This window comes from Rosa rugosa, chromosome 3 (assembly GCF_958449725.1).
Source record: "Rosa rugosa chromosome 3, drRosRugo1.1, whole genome shotgun sequence".
Taxonomy (NCBI): domain Eukaryota; kingdom Viridiplantae; phylum Streptophyta; class Magnoliopsida; order Rosales; family Rosaceae; genus Rosa; species Rosa rugosa.
The window spans coordinates 39,120,618-39,134,201 of record NC_084822.1 but is presented as its reverse complement, the minus strand read 5'-3'; the positions used below and the strand labels follow the sequence as shown (position 1 = coordinate 39,134,201).

Below are 13,584 nucleotides of genomic sequence, written 5' to 3'. Positions count from 1 at the left end.
AAAGTAAGCAACCTTCCTAAGAGTATAATAGTGCACTATCTGTAGGGACTAGGGCCCAAGGCTAACTTCCACATATCACCAAAACACATTTACCAGTAATTCACTTAAGCACGGGGTAGTAGATAACACCCGACTTCACAATTGTACTTCTCAGACATAATCAAAATCACCAAAATACAATCTTTATGATTTATAGATCGTATATATGTATATGTACACCCACATAAAGAGACATATTATTTCAAGACAAATCTTTATTTCTTAAAATAATTTCCACATATTCACCATTGGGCATATAAAATAGCTTTCACACCACATGATCAACATTTCATTATTCAACAATTAAATGCGAGATTAATAGCTTGAATAATATCCAATTCATTCTCAATTATTTCATCACACCAATCACACGTCAACCAATATATATATTCCACGTAAATATATATATACGTAATCATCCGCTCAGGGATGACCACTAATACCAACTATAGTTCAAGCATAAAAACCGTGAAATTCATTTGTATAATAAAATCATTTTACTTACCTATGGACCGTAGTTGATCAAGTCCATATGATTGAAAACAAATATTTATTCCACAAATATTTTCACACAATTGCGACAAAAATAAAGTAATTAAATTTATTCGGTTCGTAATATGAACCACGTGAGGTTTACTCACCTCTAATCCAGCTGCGTCTTCTTAACAGCTAAAACAACAATTTTCCCGAATTGTCCGCCAAATCAATCCGTCGATAACCTAATCCAATAATGATCTTAACTTAGCCAACAACTCATAAATGTAATTAAACGACGATCCAACGGTCAGATTCAAATTAAACGATGATCCAACGGTTGGATCTGAATTTAATGATGATCCAACGGTCGGATCCTCACGGATCGCCTTTAGGATCATCCTCCAAAATTATCACGAAGATCCAACGGTCAGATCTTCCTGAATCGCCCTTACTAACATCTCCACAAAATTATATGAAAATCCGACGGTCGGATTCTCACGAATCGCCTTCCGAATCACTATTTCTCAATTATACGAAGATCCAACGGTCGGATCTTCGCCCGTGACCTCACAAAGTCACCGGGACAGTCATACGATCAACATATTAAAATTTGAAGTAAAACCGATGGTCTGATCTTCGCAGATCGTAAACCGAAGATAAAACGTAAAAACCGTAAATAGTAACGTAAAAACGTAAATCCACTATTTATCAACTTTTTCTAACATGACCAAGTTATATATCAAAACGCTCGTATGGATGCATAGATCATCGCCTAGATAATGAAAACTCGAAATATGGTCTGACGCGCCGCCACAAGCGGTGGTCAGTGGGCGGTCAACGCGGCGGTCAACTCCGGGTCAACCACCTCCGATGGCAAAGCGACCAACTACAAACTTGTTCAAAATGAAAGGGTGATCGTCTTTCATACCTGGAGCTAAGCCTGGTTCGGCCTAGATCGTCCTAGATCAAGCGTTGAAGTTGGATTAATCCGGAGCGTCTGATCTGATTCCAGATTGAATCAGAGCCGTCGAAAAAGTCAAACCTTTGATCAAGCGCTCTACACCCAAAATCGTCATGCAAGGCCTATATGGGGATGATCAGGGGGAGGAGGAGATCACGAAAATGGGAAGGATCGGCCCGTGCAACGCCGGCACGGCCAAGATCCGATCGGGTCAAAAGCTAGGCTCGGGGGGGCTTCGATCCAGGTCTGGGGGCAGCGGCGGTGCAAGGGGAGGCCACCAGGCGGCTGGGCGTGGCACGGCGAGTCCGGAGAGGGCCGGGTCGTGGCCGGAGGACGCCGGGAAGTGCCCTTTCCGGCCGGGTCGGGTCGGCAGAAACCCGGCGGGTCTGAGGCCGAGAGAGAGAGACCGGAGGGACTGTTCCGCAAAAATGAGATTTTTTCGTCCTTAATGAAAAATTCTGATTTTTCTGCTATTTATAGAAAAATCTCCAGCTCCAATCCAGCACATCTATTTCAAAAACTATTTCAGACCTAGCAATCCAGCTCCAATCCTTTAGATCTTTCGCTTGTTAAATATAAATTGGCAATCCACGAATTCAGAGGCATGCAAAAAACTATTACTTTATAGATATGCCTAGAAAGAAAAAGAAAACCTAAATTCTTTAAATAAACAAAAAAAATGGATATCAGGTCAAAGTTTCACATGGAAACTACTATACGGGTATCTCTGCAAATACGATTGCCACAAAAAAAAAAAAAAAAAAAGAACACGACGAGCTGTATCTTTCCCATAAAGGAAAAGAAAGATGATATGAAAACAAACACAGAATTCACAATCGGATTTCTCAATTTCACATCAAATGCATTTATGGGTTTCTCTAAATTTCATATCAAATGCAAATGGTTTCTCTAAATTTCATATCAAATACAAATGTATATCTCAGCAAATTCCAAGTAGTACATAATATAGTGAAAGAACAAAAGATTAGAACTTGGAAAATGAATTCATACCTTGTTGATTTCTTTGCAAATGTAGAAGAGAGAAAAGTTCTTGCTTGAGAGAGCCAAGAGCTACTGTGAGGGTTTATGGAGTTTTCGTTTGGGTCGAGACAAACACAAACCCGTACAATTTAGACAACTGTATAAAAGCACTTGTATAATCTACCTCTTAGTTTTAATGCTTTTCTACGAGACGTGTGGTTAAGTTAGCACCATTTATATGTACACTATTAAGTGACACTGTACGACTAAGTGACACTAGCATCATTTAGAATAAGTGACACTGCACCATTTATTTGTACACTATTATGTATGGGCAGGCTACTAGTCAAAGCTTGTACATAGTAGAATCAGCAGGGGCCTTGTTGGTGGTTCTGCAACAATGGAATCATGATAGGTTTTCCAATTAAGAACAAGTTCGAATGCCCATTCTGAATTCTTGGTGGAGATATAATTGAAGGAATAAAGGAGCAGAAAGTGACTCAAAACCACTCCAAAACTCATCATTTTCAATTCCATTAGTGCTTAATTGGAAAACCTGTCATGATTCCATTAGTGCTTAATTGGAAAACCTACCATAGTTCCATTAAACCTACCATCCATTAAACCTACCATAATTCCATTAAGTGCTCCATAATCCCATTAAGTGCTCCATCATGATTTGTTTAAGGCCAACCACTATGGCTTGGTAACCCATAACCATTATTCCCTTCCTTACTCTAAGCTCCATTATGAGTCATTTAATTGCAGGTATGCAACCCTGAGGATCTCAAGTAGTATTTTAATCACAGATTATTCACAGAACCAACCTTAATCTACAGAACCCACAAACCCCTCTTTGAAAGATAGAGAACTCATGAACTCCTAAAATAGCAGCTCCAATCCTATCAATGACTCCGATAATCCACAAACTAAGCAATCCAGCACATCTATTTCAAAAACTATTTCAGACCTAGCAATCCAGCTCCAATCCTTTAGATCTTTCGCTTGTTAAATATAAATTGGCAATCCACGAATTCAGAGGCATGCAAAAAACAATTACTTTATAGATATGCCTAGAAAGAAAAAGAAAACCTAAATTCTTTAAATAAACAAAAAAAATGGATATCAGGTCAAAGTTTCACATGGAAACTACTATACGGGTATCTCTGCAAATAGGATTGCAACAAAAAAAAAAAAAAATCAAAGAACAAGACGAGTTGTATCTTTCCCTTAAAGGAAAAGAAAGATGATATGAAAACAAACACAGAATTCACAATCAGATTTCTCAATTTCACATCAAATGCATTTATGGGTTTCTCTAAATTTCATATCAAATGCAAATGGTTTCTCTAAATTTCATATCAAATACAAATGTATATCTCAGCAAATTTCAAGTAGTACATAATATAGTGAAAGAACAAAAGATTAGAACTTGGAAAATGAATTCATACCTTGTTGATTTCTTTGCAAATGTAGAAGAGAGAAAAGTTCTTGCTTGAGAGAGCCAAGAGCTACTGTGAGGGTTTATGGAGTTTTCGTTTGGGCCAAGACAAAAACAAACCCGTACAATTTAGACAACTGTATAAAAGCACTTGTATAATCTACCTCTTAGTTTTAATGCTTTTCTACGAGACGTGTGGTTAAGTTAGCACCATTTATACGTACACTATTAAGTGACACTGTACGACTAAGTGACACTAGCATCATTTAGAATAAGTGACACTGCACCATTTATTTGTACACTATTATGTATGGGCTGGCTACTAGTCAAAGCTTGTACATAGTAGAATCAGCAGGGGCCTTGTTGGTGATTCTGCAACAATGGAATCATGATAGGTTTTCCAATTAAGAACAAGTTCGAATGCCCATTCTGAATTCTTAGTGGAGATATAATTGAAGGAATAAAGGAGCAGAAAGTGACTCAAAACCACTCCAAAACTCATCATTTTCAATTCCATTAGTGCTTAATTGGAAAACCTATCATGATTCCATTAGTGCTTAATTGGAAAACCTACCATCCATTAAACTTACCATAATTCCATTAAGTGCTCCATAATCCCATTAAGTGCTCCATCATGATTTGTTTAAGGCCAACCACTATGGCTTGGTAGCCTATATATAGAGGCTACAAAGAAGTAACAAAAACACACAACTCATCAACTAATCTCTACGACTACTCAAGTCTCTCCGGAGAACCCCTCTCCTTCTCTTACCGGTGACCACACTCCAGTCCCAGAATCCTCAGGAGCCGACTGTCAATGCCACCAAACCCTCTGTCACCGTGCTTCGGTCCTAGTTTCCTCGGGAGCCGACTGTAGTACCGCGACCACAACCAGCCAAGCAAGGGTAACGCCCTCGCAAACCAGCCAAGCTAAATTCACGCTTTAGCAAGTTCTCCCCACTTCCCAGTGATTTTCGCTCTGCTCGATCTACGACGTCGAGTATCGATTATGTGATTTTGAAGAAGCTTAGCAAAAATCCTCACCACGAGGCACAAAGAATCCCGCGACGAGGTTGGTGCTCTCCTCATCCACAAACGCTCGAAAGAAGTCAGGTAAAGGGACACCCCCGACGACCGCACCCGAATGGTGCTAGCACGCCCGCGCAGAAAAGAGACTGTTGACCAGCTGCAACAAAACTGGAGCCAAACAGAATCCACCAGGTTTAGGGTATTTGAGGTGCCGTTTGGTAGAGACCACGAGTGTAAGTTGTTAGATTTGGAGATAATAGAGAAGTCTATTCTTGGGATGTGAAAGTTCTTCATTCTCTGTTGATGGCTCAGACTACTACTCTGCAAGATTCAAAGCCAATTGCATATACTTCACGACTAAATGGTAGGAGCTAGTGACTTTTACTTCCTAATACAAACTTCGATACGACTGTTTTTATCTTCAACATGGAAGATGAAAAGGTGGAGCAACTTTCAGTACCTAATATTTTAGAAGCCCCACTACATAATTCATGGGTACAACCCAACCACCAAGTTAGTAGGTGAAAAAGATCTAATGCGACTATAAGACATATGTTTCCTTTTGTTTTACAGTAATGTTTATTCTTCGGATTTTGGTACTTTAATTAATTCTAGCTGTTGTAATTTAGTACTCTTTTGTTTCCTAAAACACTGAATTAATATTTTATAGACTCGGTCTTTCCCAGCCATTTGTTGTAGAGAATTGAAGAACGTAGTGAGATTCAAATGATTAGGCTATTCGAGGTTAACTCAAATACCACAAGCCTTAATGGAGGTCATATGTAGGTCCAACCCATCCTTTTTGCAGGAGGTGCATCTAGAGTATTAATATGTAATAAAATAAAGTGAAAAATTCTCATATGGTACCTGGACTATCATATATTTTCTTATTTTAGGATCGTATACATACTGAATTATGACCATATATGGGCCGTGAGTCGTCTATGGGCTTCTGTAAGGGATACTTATTAGTATGAGCCTCCCCTGAGGCCTACTGTTCCACGAAGTATATAGCCTCAGGTATCCTGGTCATCAAGGGAGTGTACATGCATGGGAAAATTCATGTTGCAACACCCCAAATATTTTTTTTTGTCTCATTTTTTAATCAAACTCCCATCTATGTCACTCCACATTCCCTTTCAAGATCACTCATGCATTTCCCTCGTCTTCCCACTTCCCTTTTGAACATTCTAACATACTCAGTAAATCATGTCTAATCTTCACTCTAACTTCCAAAATCTTGGTGTTTTGGAAAAATATTCACGAGCATTCAAATAACCACCAACATAGTACCGTCTAATTTTATCTGAAATTTAACCCATCGAGACGTTAACATTCCACGGACCTAGCCTTCTTCATAATGATTCCAACAGTTCATAATTTGTCAACTCAGGAGCCTAAATGAAAATGCGCTAGCCCAAACCATGGCGCGCGCAATTGGTAATCTCAAACCCTAAAATAAAAGTCTTCAAAATTTATTCCTTTGACCTCAATGGACTTATCAAAGTTTCATCGGTGAAAATTTCTTTTGAAAATAAAAAATAAGTTTTGGAGCATTACATTAAATTATATTTAATATTTTATAATTATTTATTGTAATTATAGTATAGATCATTGTTTGGAAAATTAAGAAAAGATTGCGAAATTTTCTTTTCTGATTCACCCCGAATAAACTTTTTTTTTTTTTTGAGAATCACCCCGAATAAACTTGGCCCGACCCATTCTCAAAAAGAGTTTCAGACACTTCGAGAAACCGTTGGAACTTGCTCCTCCTGTAGTCGGTAGTCCTGTGTAACTCTGAGAAAACAGAAGTAGCTTCCTTCTTCCACAATCGCAACCAACCCATCACTCACACACAGGAACACAATGTCAGAAAACAAAGCCAGAACGATCAAGCTGTTCTGCCCATCGGTTCCGAGCACAGCCCGAGTACTGGTGGCACCGTTGGAGCAGAGGCTGGACTTGGGCTCCATAGCCCGGACGTTTGGGCTCGACCCATCGACGGTGAAGCTCAACGGCCACTTCATCAGCAGAGGAACCGACCTCGTCGCCTCCTCAGTCACATGGAAGTCCCTCCTCTCTTTCTTCTCCGCCAAGGGACTCTCCACCGGGGAAAACGACGCCAACCCGCTTGTTGTTGATGGCAAGCTCTGCAAAGTCGGCAACAAGCGTAGTAAGTATATGTACCAAGTTTGTTGCTAATGGGTATGATCCAATTTGGGTTTTGTTTTCTGAACCAAGATTGAATCTTGATTTTTCAGGAGGACATGATGCTGTAAAGACTATTGGGTATTTGACTGAAGATGAAGATAGTAAGCATGGTAAAAAGACGAGGACAGGTGACCCAGGTAAACAAGTTTGGTCCTTGATCTAATTTTTACCTCTGTTATTTGCTGCTGAGCATGTTTTGGGTTTCTTTTAGGTATTTTCTTACTTTTCAGGTAGTATCACAATCAATGAAGTTGTAGACAGTTTGTTACTTTGTTTAGTGTGTCTGGTTATTGAAGTTAGTCTACAAATGCATAGTCTTTAATGTATGCAGCGATGCATCAATGCATTGTAGATTTTGCTGCCATGTCTGCTAATTTTTAGGTTCGAATTGTTTTTGCCTGATCATATTACCAGGATCATTTGCAAATTCATGAGTAGTAAACGCAACCTTTTTTGTGTGTTTCGTTTCTTTCACCAGGATTCTGGAGTGCCCTCAATGGAATTTGCTCCAAGAGAAAGCAATTGCCGGAAGACTTAAACTTGCTCAAGAAGCTAAAAATTAATGAAACTAACCCCGGTACATGAACTGTTACGATCAGATTCTGGCTTTTAATCTGTTTTTTCTGGGATTGCTGCATGCTTAAAATTTTATTTTGCAGATAACCAAGGAAGAAGCAGAGACCTATGCAACAATATCTCAAACACAAATACCCAATTTAGATGCAGCTACACAAGCGGACAAGCGAAGCGAATGAGAGAAGATGAGGCAGTCGAAGTTTCCCCCAGGAAAAAAATGAGATGAAGTTTCCTTTTTTATCTTCTATTAAGTTGTAAATGTTGAATCCCATTAATCTCTTGTTTTGCATCCCAATTCCAGCATTGACAATCTTCATATGTTTCATTCACACGACCAAAGAGTAACAAACTAGGGCAGAGAAAATTTAACAAAATGACTCCCGATTAATAGGCCCTCAAATTGAGCTAAACAAAAATGGCCTAAAATATTCAACTGTAGAACAAACTGAAGAACACAAAATTACTGGAAAGAAAAAACAAGAAGCTAAAGTTATGATATTGAACAGCTATAAACTATAGACATGGATGAAATAATGCTAATGAACACACTTTCGCTCCTTCCTTGAACATCTTCTGCTGACAACTACATATACCCTGCAAAACCATCTAGCTTTAAGTTATACGATCCTTGCAGCAGCGGGTTGTCGTAAGCGATCGCAGCTTTCCCCAGTCCTACCAAATAAGTGAGCGGGGGAGTTTCTGGGGTCCGCTGGGTCTGACTAGTGTGATTAGTTTTTGGTCTCGTGTCAGCAGATACAATTGGGGGGACCTAAGGAATAGTACCCATGGTACTGAACCCAAGTTCTGCCCCCGCATAATTAGGGGTCTAAAAATTGGAAGAAGATATTGTACAGTACAGGACCCAATTGGCACCTATTGTACAGTGAAGTAGACAGATCATCCATAATAAACTTGCCAAATGACAGCAATTCCAGCCACTAGTATAATGAATCCTAGTTTTGAACTGCTGGAGGATGATGAAGTGGAGGTTGACTCAACGGGCTCCAATGGTCTTCCAGTGATCTTGGCATATAGCCTGAATAGCAGCTGACGAAGCCGACCAGGTTCCTTCTCTGCAAGTAAATGACACGAGATGTACATTGTAAGCAAAAAACTGTATCAGCTTTTTAATTAAAGAGTAACAATCATACTTCAGTCTTAGAGGGAGTATGGGTCCATTTTCTTGTGAGATCCAAGAGGACTATCACCTAGAGGAAACTATGAGGACTATCACCAAAATAACTGCCCCAAGAATCTAGTAGAAATTAAACTTAGATGATGGTCTGTGTAAAAAGGAAATAATATATGTTTCAAAAATCTGCCACTTATTAACTTGTCTTAAACATTAATACTGTGTTCTAAAACCATGAGATTACCACTACTCAATATGTCAATATTATAGTACAACCCACAGTTGCAGTCGATTCTAAATGTTTCATGGTAAGATATAAAGTTACCTTTGTTCTCCAATCTTTCCTCCTCACCAACCCGTCTTCGAAGTACATTGAGCAAGGAACCAAAATACAAAGCACATACAGTACATGTAATTGTGATAACATTGTACGGCATGCTAAAATCAGGAGTTGTCAAGGGTACAAGTAATACTTCTGTGTATGCCAGAACAGCGCTCTTTTCCTACACAAATACAGAATCGACCATAGGTATAAACATACAGAAATGGGAGAGATATTCAACCAAGAGTAGTATATAGTGGCTAGAATACCTCAAATTTTGATAAGATGGCAGACTTATCCGAAGACTCATCTTTCAAAAACTGCATACTTGTATGGAAGTTGGGAAAGCTTATTATGGCTGATGGAATATCAAATCCCTGATTGGCATCTGGGGGATATTCATCAATATGCAAAAACCCCTACAAAGATATCATAAGATATAAGAAAACCAACTAGGAAAGGGGAAACTTTAGCACATTCAATTTTGGCCTATATCCCAAGCACATAAGATGATACAGGAGTTCCCATCGCCTATGCTTCAGTAACCACTGTTTTAAGCTTAAGAATTATTAAACTTTCATGCCAAAATGTTATAAGACAATGGAAAAGAATAGACCACAGCATACCTTATCAAAGTCTAAAGTTATTGCCGCCGATTTCATTCCACAAGGGAATTTCAGAAGCATCTCCATAACCCCAGGTGACAACTTGTCTACAGAGGGAGAAACACGCATCTTTTCAACAACATCTGAAACCGCTTGAGGTTCTTCATTAACAAACACTTGCAGTGTATGAAAATAAACCTTGATATACCATGGCACAACCTGAAAAATTTTTACTTCCAATTTGCACGTGCCTTCACTCGTTTCAGTATGCAACAGCTCATCAGTCAATTCCGTAGATCTCAAGGATATTGCAATAGCGCCCCTTTCATTCCCACTTCCCATCAAGAACCTACTAACATGTAACGGTGCTTTCTGACAGGACCAAGCTACAGGAACCTTCCAAATTAGGCCTAAATCAAACGGCACAGACTCATTGTACTTGTCAATAGAAAATTCATACAGAACAGATGGGTTCTTTTTTTCAACGCCTTTCGTTTCTTTTAACACCCTATCAGGCTTAACAGATACTTCAAAGCAAGCGTTGCTCCTAACACCTTCAGATACATAATTATCAGCACTATATATCATATTTTCTTTCTGCAAACTATCCAGTTCAGCAATTAGACCGCCATCAAGCTGAAGATATACAATGGAAGACTTGGCAAGAACACATCTACTACTGACCTTCCTTCCAAAAATTGAAGTCAAGGACCAGCTGGGTTGCAATTTTGTTTCATGAGAATAGCTCCTCACAGGTCTCTGACGAGAAGGCTGTACAACCACTGTGAGTGTTTGTTCCAGGACAATGCCGGAGCCTACCCCCTCTGGTTCAAATTCACTTGATGTCAAGCGCAACCGCTGTGAATGATAATATCCCTTGTAGATAGATGGTCTATCCATTAATGTAGAGAGCCCAGCTTTATCTCGACAAGGAAGGAGTTTCAGCCAGGGTGTTAGGTTCTCAGTGCAAACAGCCTCACGGGGCAATGAACCATACCTCAGGCTGCCTGAATCTGGGCGATAACCCCAGTCAGGAGCAGAATATGTTGTAGAAGATTCTAGAAAGTTGATTGAAGCACAGAAGAGACCTGAAAGAGCATGGGTTAAATTCTTCCAGGAATCATCCACCTGTTCATGAGGGACATCAAATACAGCCCACAACTCAACTCCAGGAGGTTTGGCATTGCTGCTTGATATGGGATCAAACCCACCCCACTGATCATAATTCCAGCGTCCTTGTGTGAAAGATAACTCCATTTCCTTAACATGAAATTTCTGAACCTGTCCAACGAACACTATCGCTCAAGTTATTTAGTAGCTTAAATACTACCAACATTTTCATAAACACATAGAAGAATGATTACAGGAAAATGGACAGGTGGGTTGTGCTAGTAGAAGCCCTTGGATGTGAAACATATTGGAGACAGCAGGAAACATAATGACCAACCTTTTGAATGCTGGTTTCGATGCAAGTCTTCCCTTAAATAGCAGTTAAGACTAAATGGCATTTAGATTAAGTCTTATAACTATCATGCCAATGACACATTCAGGTTACACATACTACTACAGAACTATGGTAACCAAACCTCATAGTTTCCTCTTGCTTCAATCTAGTTTCATATTAAATAAACACCATATATAGCAACATTTGTTGTTAATCCAGAAACTACACTAAAACAGATACAACACGAAGAGTTCAGACCTAATGTTGATGCCTTCAATGTACAACTAAAAACCCTAAAGTTGATTTCCAATGCTAAAGCTCAAAACTTTTCTAGCTCACTACCTCAGACACCTTCACTATACAAAAACCCACAAACCAAGATCCAAAATTTATGAGCCTATTACCTCCAGGCTATTCCCAATTTGAAAACAATGACTTACCAGCTGAGATATGGCTTTGGGGAAGAGGTGGTGATGACGACCATCGGAGCTGGTATGAGGGGCTCGGCTTTGGAAGTGGAAGTGGGCGAGCAGTTTCCGATCCGGCAATGGTCTCAGCAGCAACTCCTCGGAGAAATCTTCTCCGGCGGGGGATCCTGAGGCAGCTTGGGATTGAGAAATTGGGCAAAAATGAAAAAGGGAGAGTAGGAGGATGGGTCTGAGAAGAAGAAAGAGAAGGGCCATGAGATGGGGAGTGAGAGCTTGGAATCGGAGTGTGGGTTATGGGATTGGGGCCATGGGGGACGGAGTCAGATAGTCCGCCATGGAAGCATAGAATTTGGTCAGCCAAAGACTACTGCTAATGACTGCTTCGCAATTATGTTGCCAATGAACTCAGGAAAAGCCCCAATTTTGATGAAACCTTCGCTTTGTTTTTTTTTCTTTCATTTTTCATTTTTTTTTTAAATTACCATATGAATTTTTTTTTATTTAATATTGTATGTAAAAAAATTTTCTTTTTAAATGAGGCGTGACAAGTAAATTTATATATCTTTTTATTTTATTGGAAAGTTGCGGCAGCAAAAATTAAAAGAGAAAAATTTAGTCACCGTCCTCAAACTATGCTGCCAAGGCCAATTTGATACCCGAACTCTCAAAAGTATCAATGTGATACCCAAAGACATATTTTGACATCAACGTTATACTTCCGTCTAAAATTTGTGACGGTTCCGTTAAAATGCTGAAGTGGCAAGCACGTGGAGACAAAAAAAAAAATTAAATGACCAACTTACCCTTTTGTTTTTGTTAATTCATTTTTTTTTTTCCTTTTATCTTTTCATTTCTTCTTCTTCTTCCTCTTCTTCTTCTTCTGGGTTTTGTACTAGCTAAACCGCCGCAACCTCCGAAGCAAGCTCCGCCGCCACATTTCCTTACTTACCTGACAAGGCCACCAGCCACCAACCACCCAGCCCAAAATGAATTCCGATTTGGCCTTGAACGCGAGCTCGGCCCCGACGACAGTTACCGTCCCCAACATCAAAATCTCACATTACATGCAGATGCAGCAATTTGACAACTTCTAATCCAATTCAAATTGAGAAAACAAGAACAAACAAGGTTTGAAAACAAGAACAAACAATTCAACTTCTAATCCAAAATTTCAATCTCCCATACCCATATTCCGCTGCAAGAAATATCAAGAGAAGAACCTTGTTTCTTCATCTTACCCATTACCCATAACCAAGCTTTTTGCTCAAAGATTGAGCAGAAGCTCATACCATAAAATACCAAGAACCAATTCTGTTCTTCACTATATCCAGCACCAGAAACTCTAAACCATACCAGTACCAGACATAGAAGAACTGTGTTTCTTCATTTTTACCCAGAAAATACCAATCCATACCAGAAAATATATCTCTCAGAAAATACCAATTCATACCAAAAAATACCCAACTTACTAATCCCAAATTCTGTTCTTCCATATACCCAGTACCCATACTATACTTAGGAAGACAATCAAAGTACCTTGATTCCTTTCTCACCATTCCGGCAGTGATCGATTCCAACTTCAGTACCAAGACATCCGAATCGGATCGTGACAGAACAGAAGCTGACGTCAATCTCTGGCGTCCTTCGACCCAAACCCAGATTTCGATCGCTGACTCAGACCTGTTGAACCCCGACCTTCTCCGCCTCTCGGATCCTCCGCCTGCAAATGTTTCCATTGCCGTGAACCGAACAGCAGCTGGCTTCGTTGCTTGGGCAAGCCCGACCTGCATCCATCCAGACGCCGGACGACCTGTCGCCGAGGAGAATCATCGCCGGTGCCATCAGATTTGGCGAACAGAGCTGATCCAAGCAGCAGCTCCACCGCAGCATCTCCACAGATACCCGTCACGCTGCACTTCTCCGATCTACACTTCTACT

General features: G+C 39.8%; 2 protein-coding genes across 3 annotated transcripts; one reads left to right on the top strand and one right to left on the bottom strand.

Moving 5' to 3' along the window:
- Positions 1-6,660: 6,660 nt before the first annotated feature.
- On the top strand, positions 6,661-8,044 carry LOC133736993 (uncharacterized). The gene is made up of 4 exons (XM_062164625.1): positions 6,661-7,101; positions 7,190-7,276; positions 7,618-7,716; positions 7,799-8,044. Exons 1-4 carry the CDS (start codon positions 6,795-6,797, stop codon positions 7,939-7,941), a joined length of 636 nt encoding a protein of 211 aa, XP_062020609.1. The 5' UTR covers positions 6,661-6,794; the 3' UTR covers positions 7,942-8,044.
- Positions 8,045-8,179: 135 nt separating this feature from the next.
- LOC133736992 (uncharacterized) lies at positions 8,180-12,062 on the bottom strand. 2 transcript variants are annotated; one of them, XM_062164623.1, is made up of 5 exons: positions 11,659-12,062; positions 9,796-11,055; positions 9,439-9,588; positions 9,173-9,350; positions 8,180-8,788 (listed from the first exon to the last, which is right to left on the bottom strand). In XM_062164623.1, exons 1-5 carry the CDS (start codon positions 11,899-11,901, stop codon positions 8,613-8,615), a joined length of 2,007 nt encoding a protein of 668 aa, XP_062020607.1. In that variant the 5' UTR covers positions 11,902-12,062; the 3' UTR covers positions 8,180-8,612. The 2 variants fall into 2 exon arrangements, with proteins under 2 accessions (XP_062020607.1, XP_062020608.1); XM_062164624.1 differs by having other exon boundaries at positions 9,796-11,069; positions 11,659-11,792.
- Between the last annotated feature and the right edge of the window lie 1,522 nt (positions 12,063-13,584).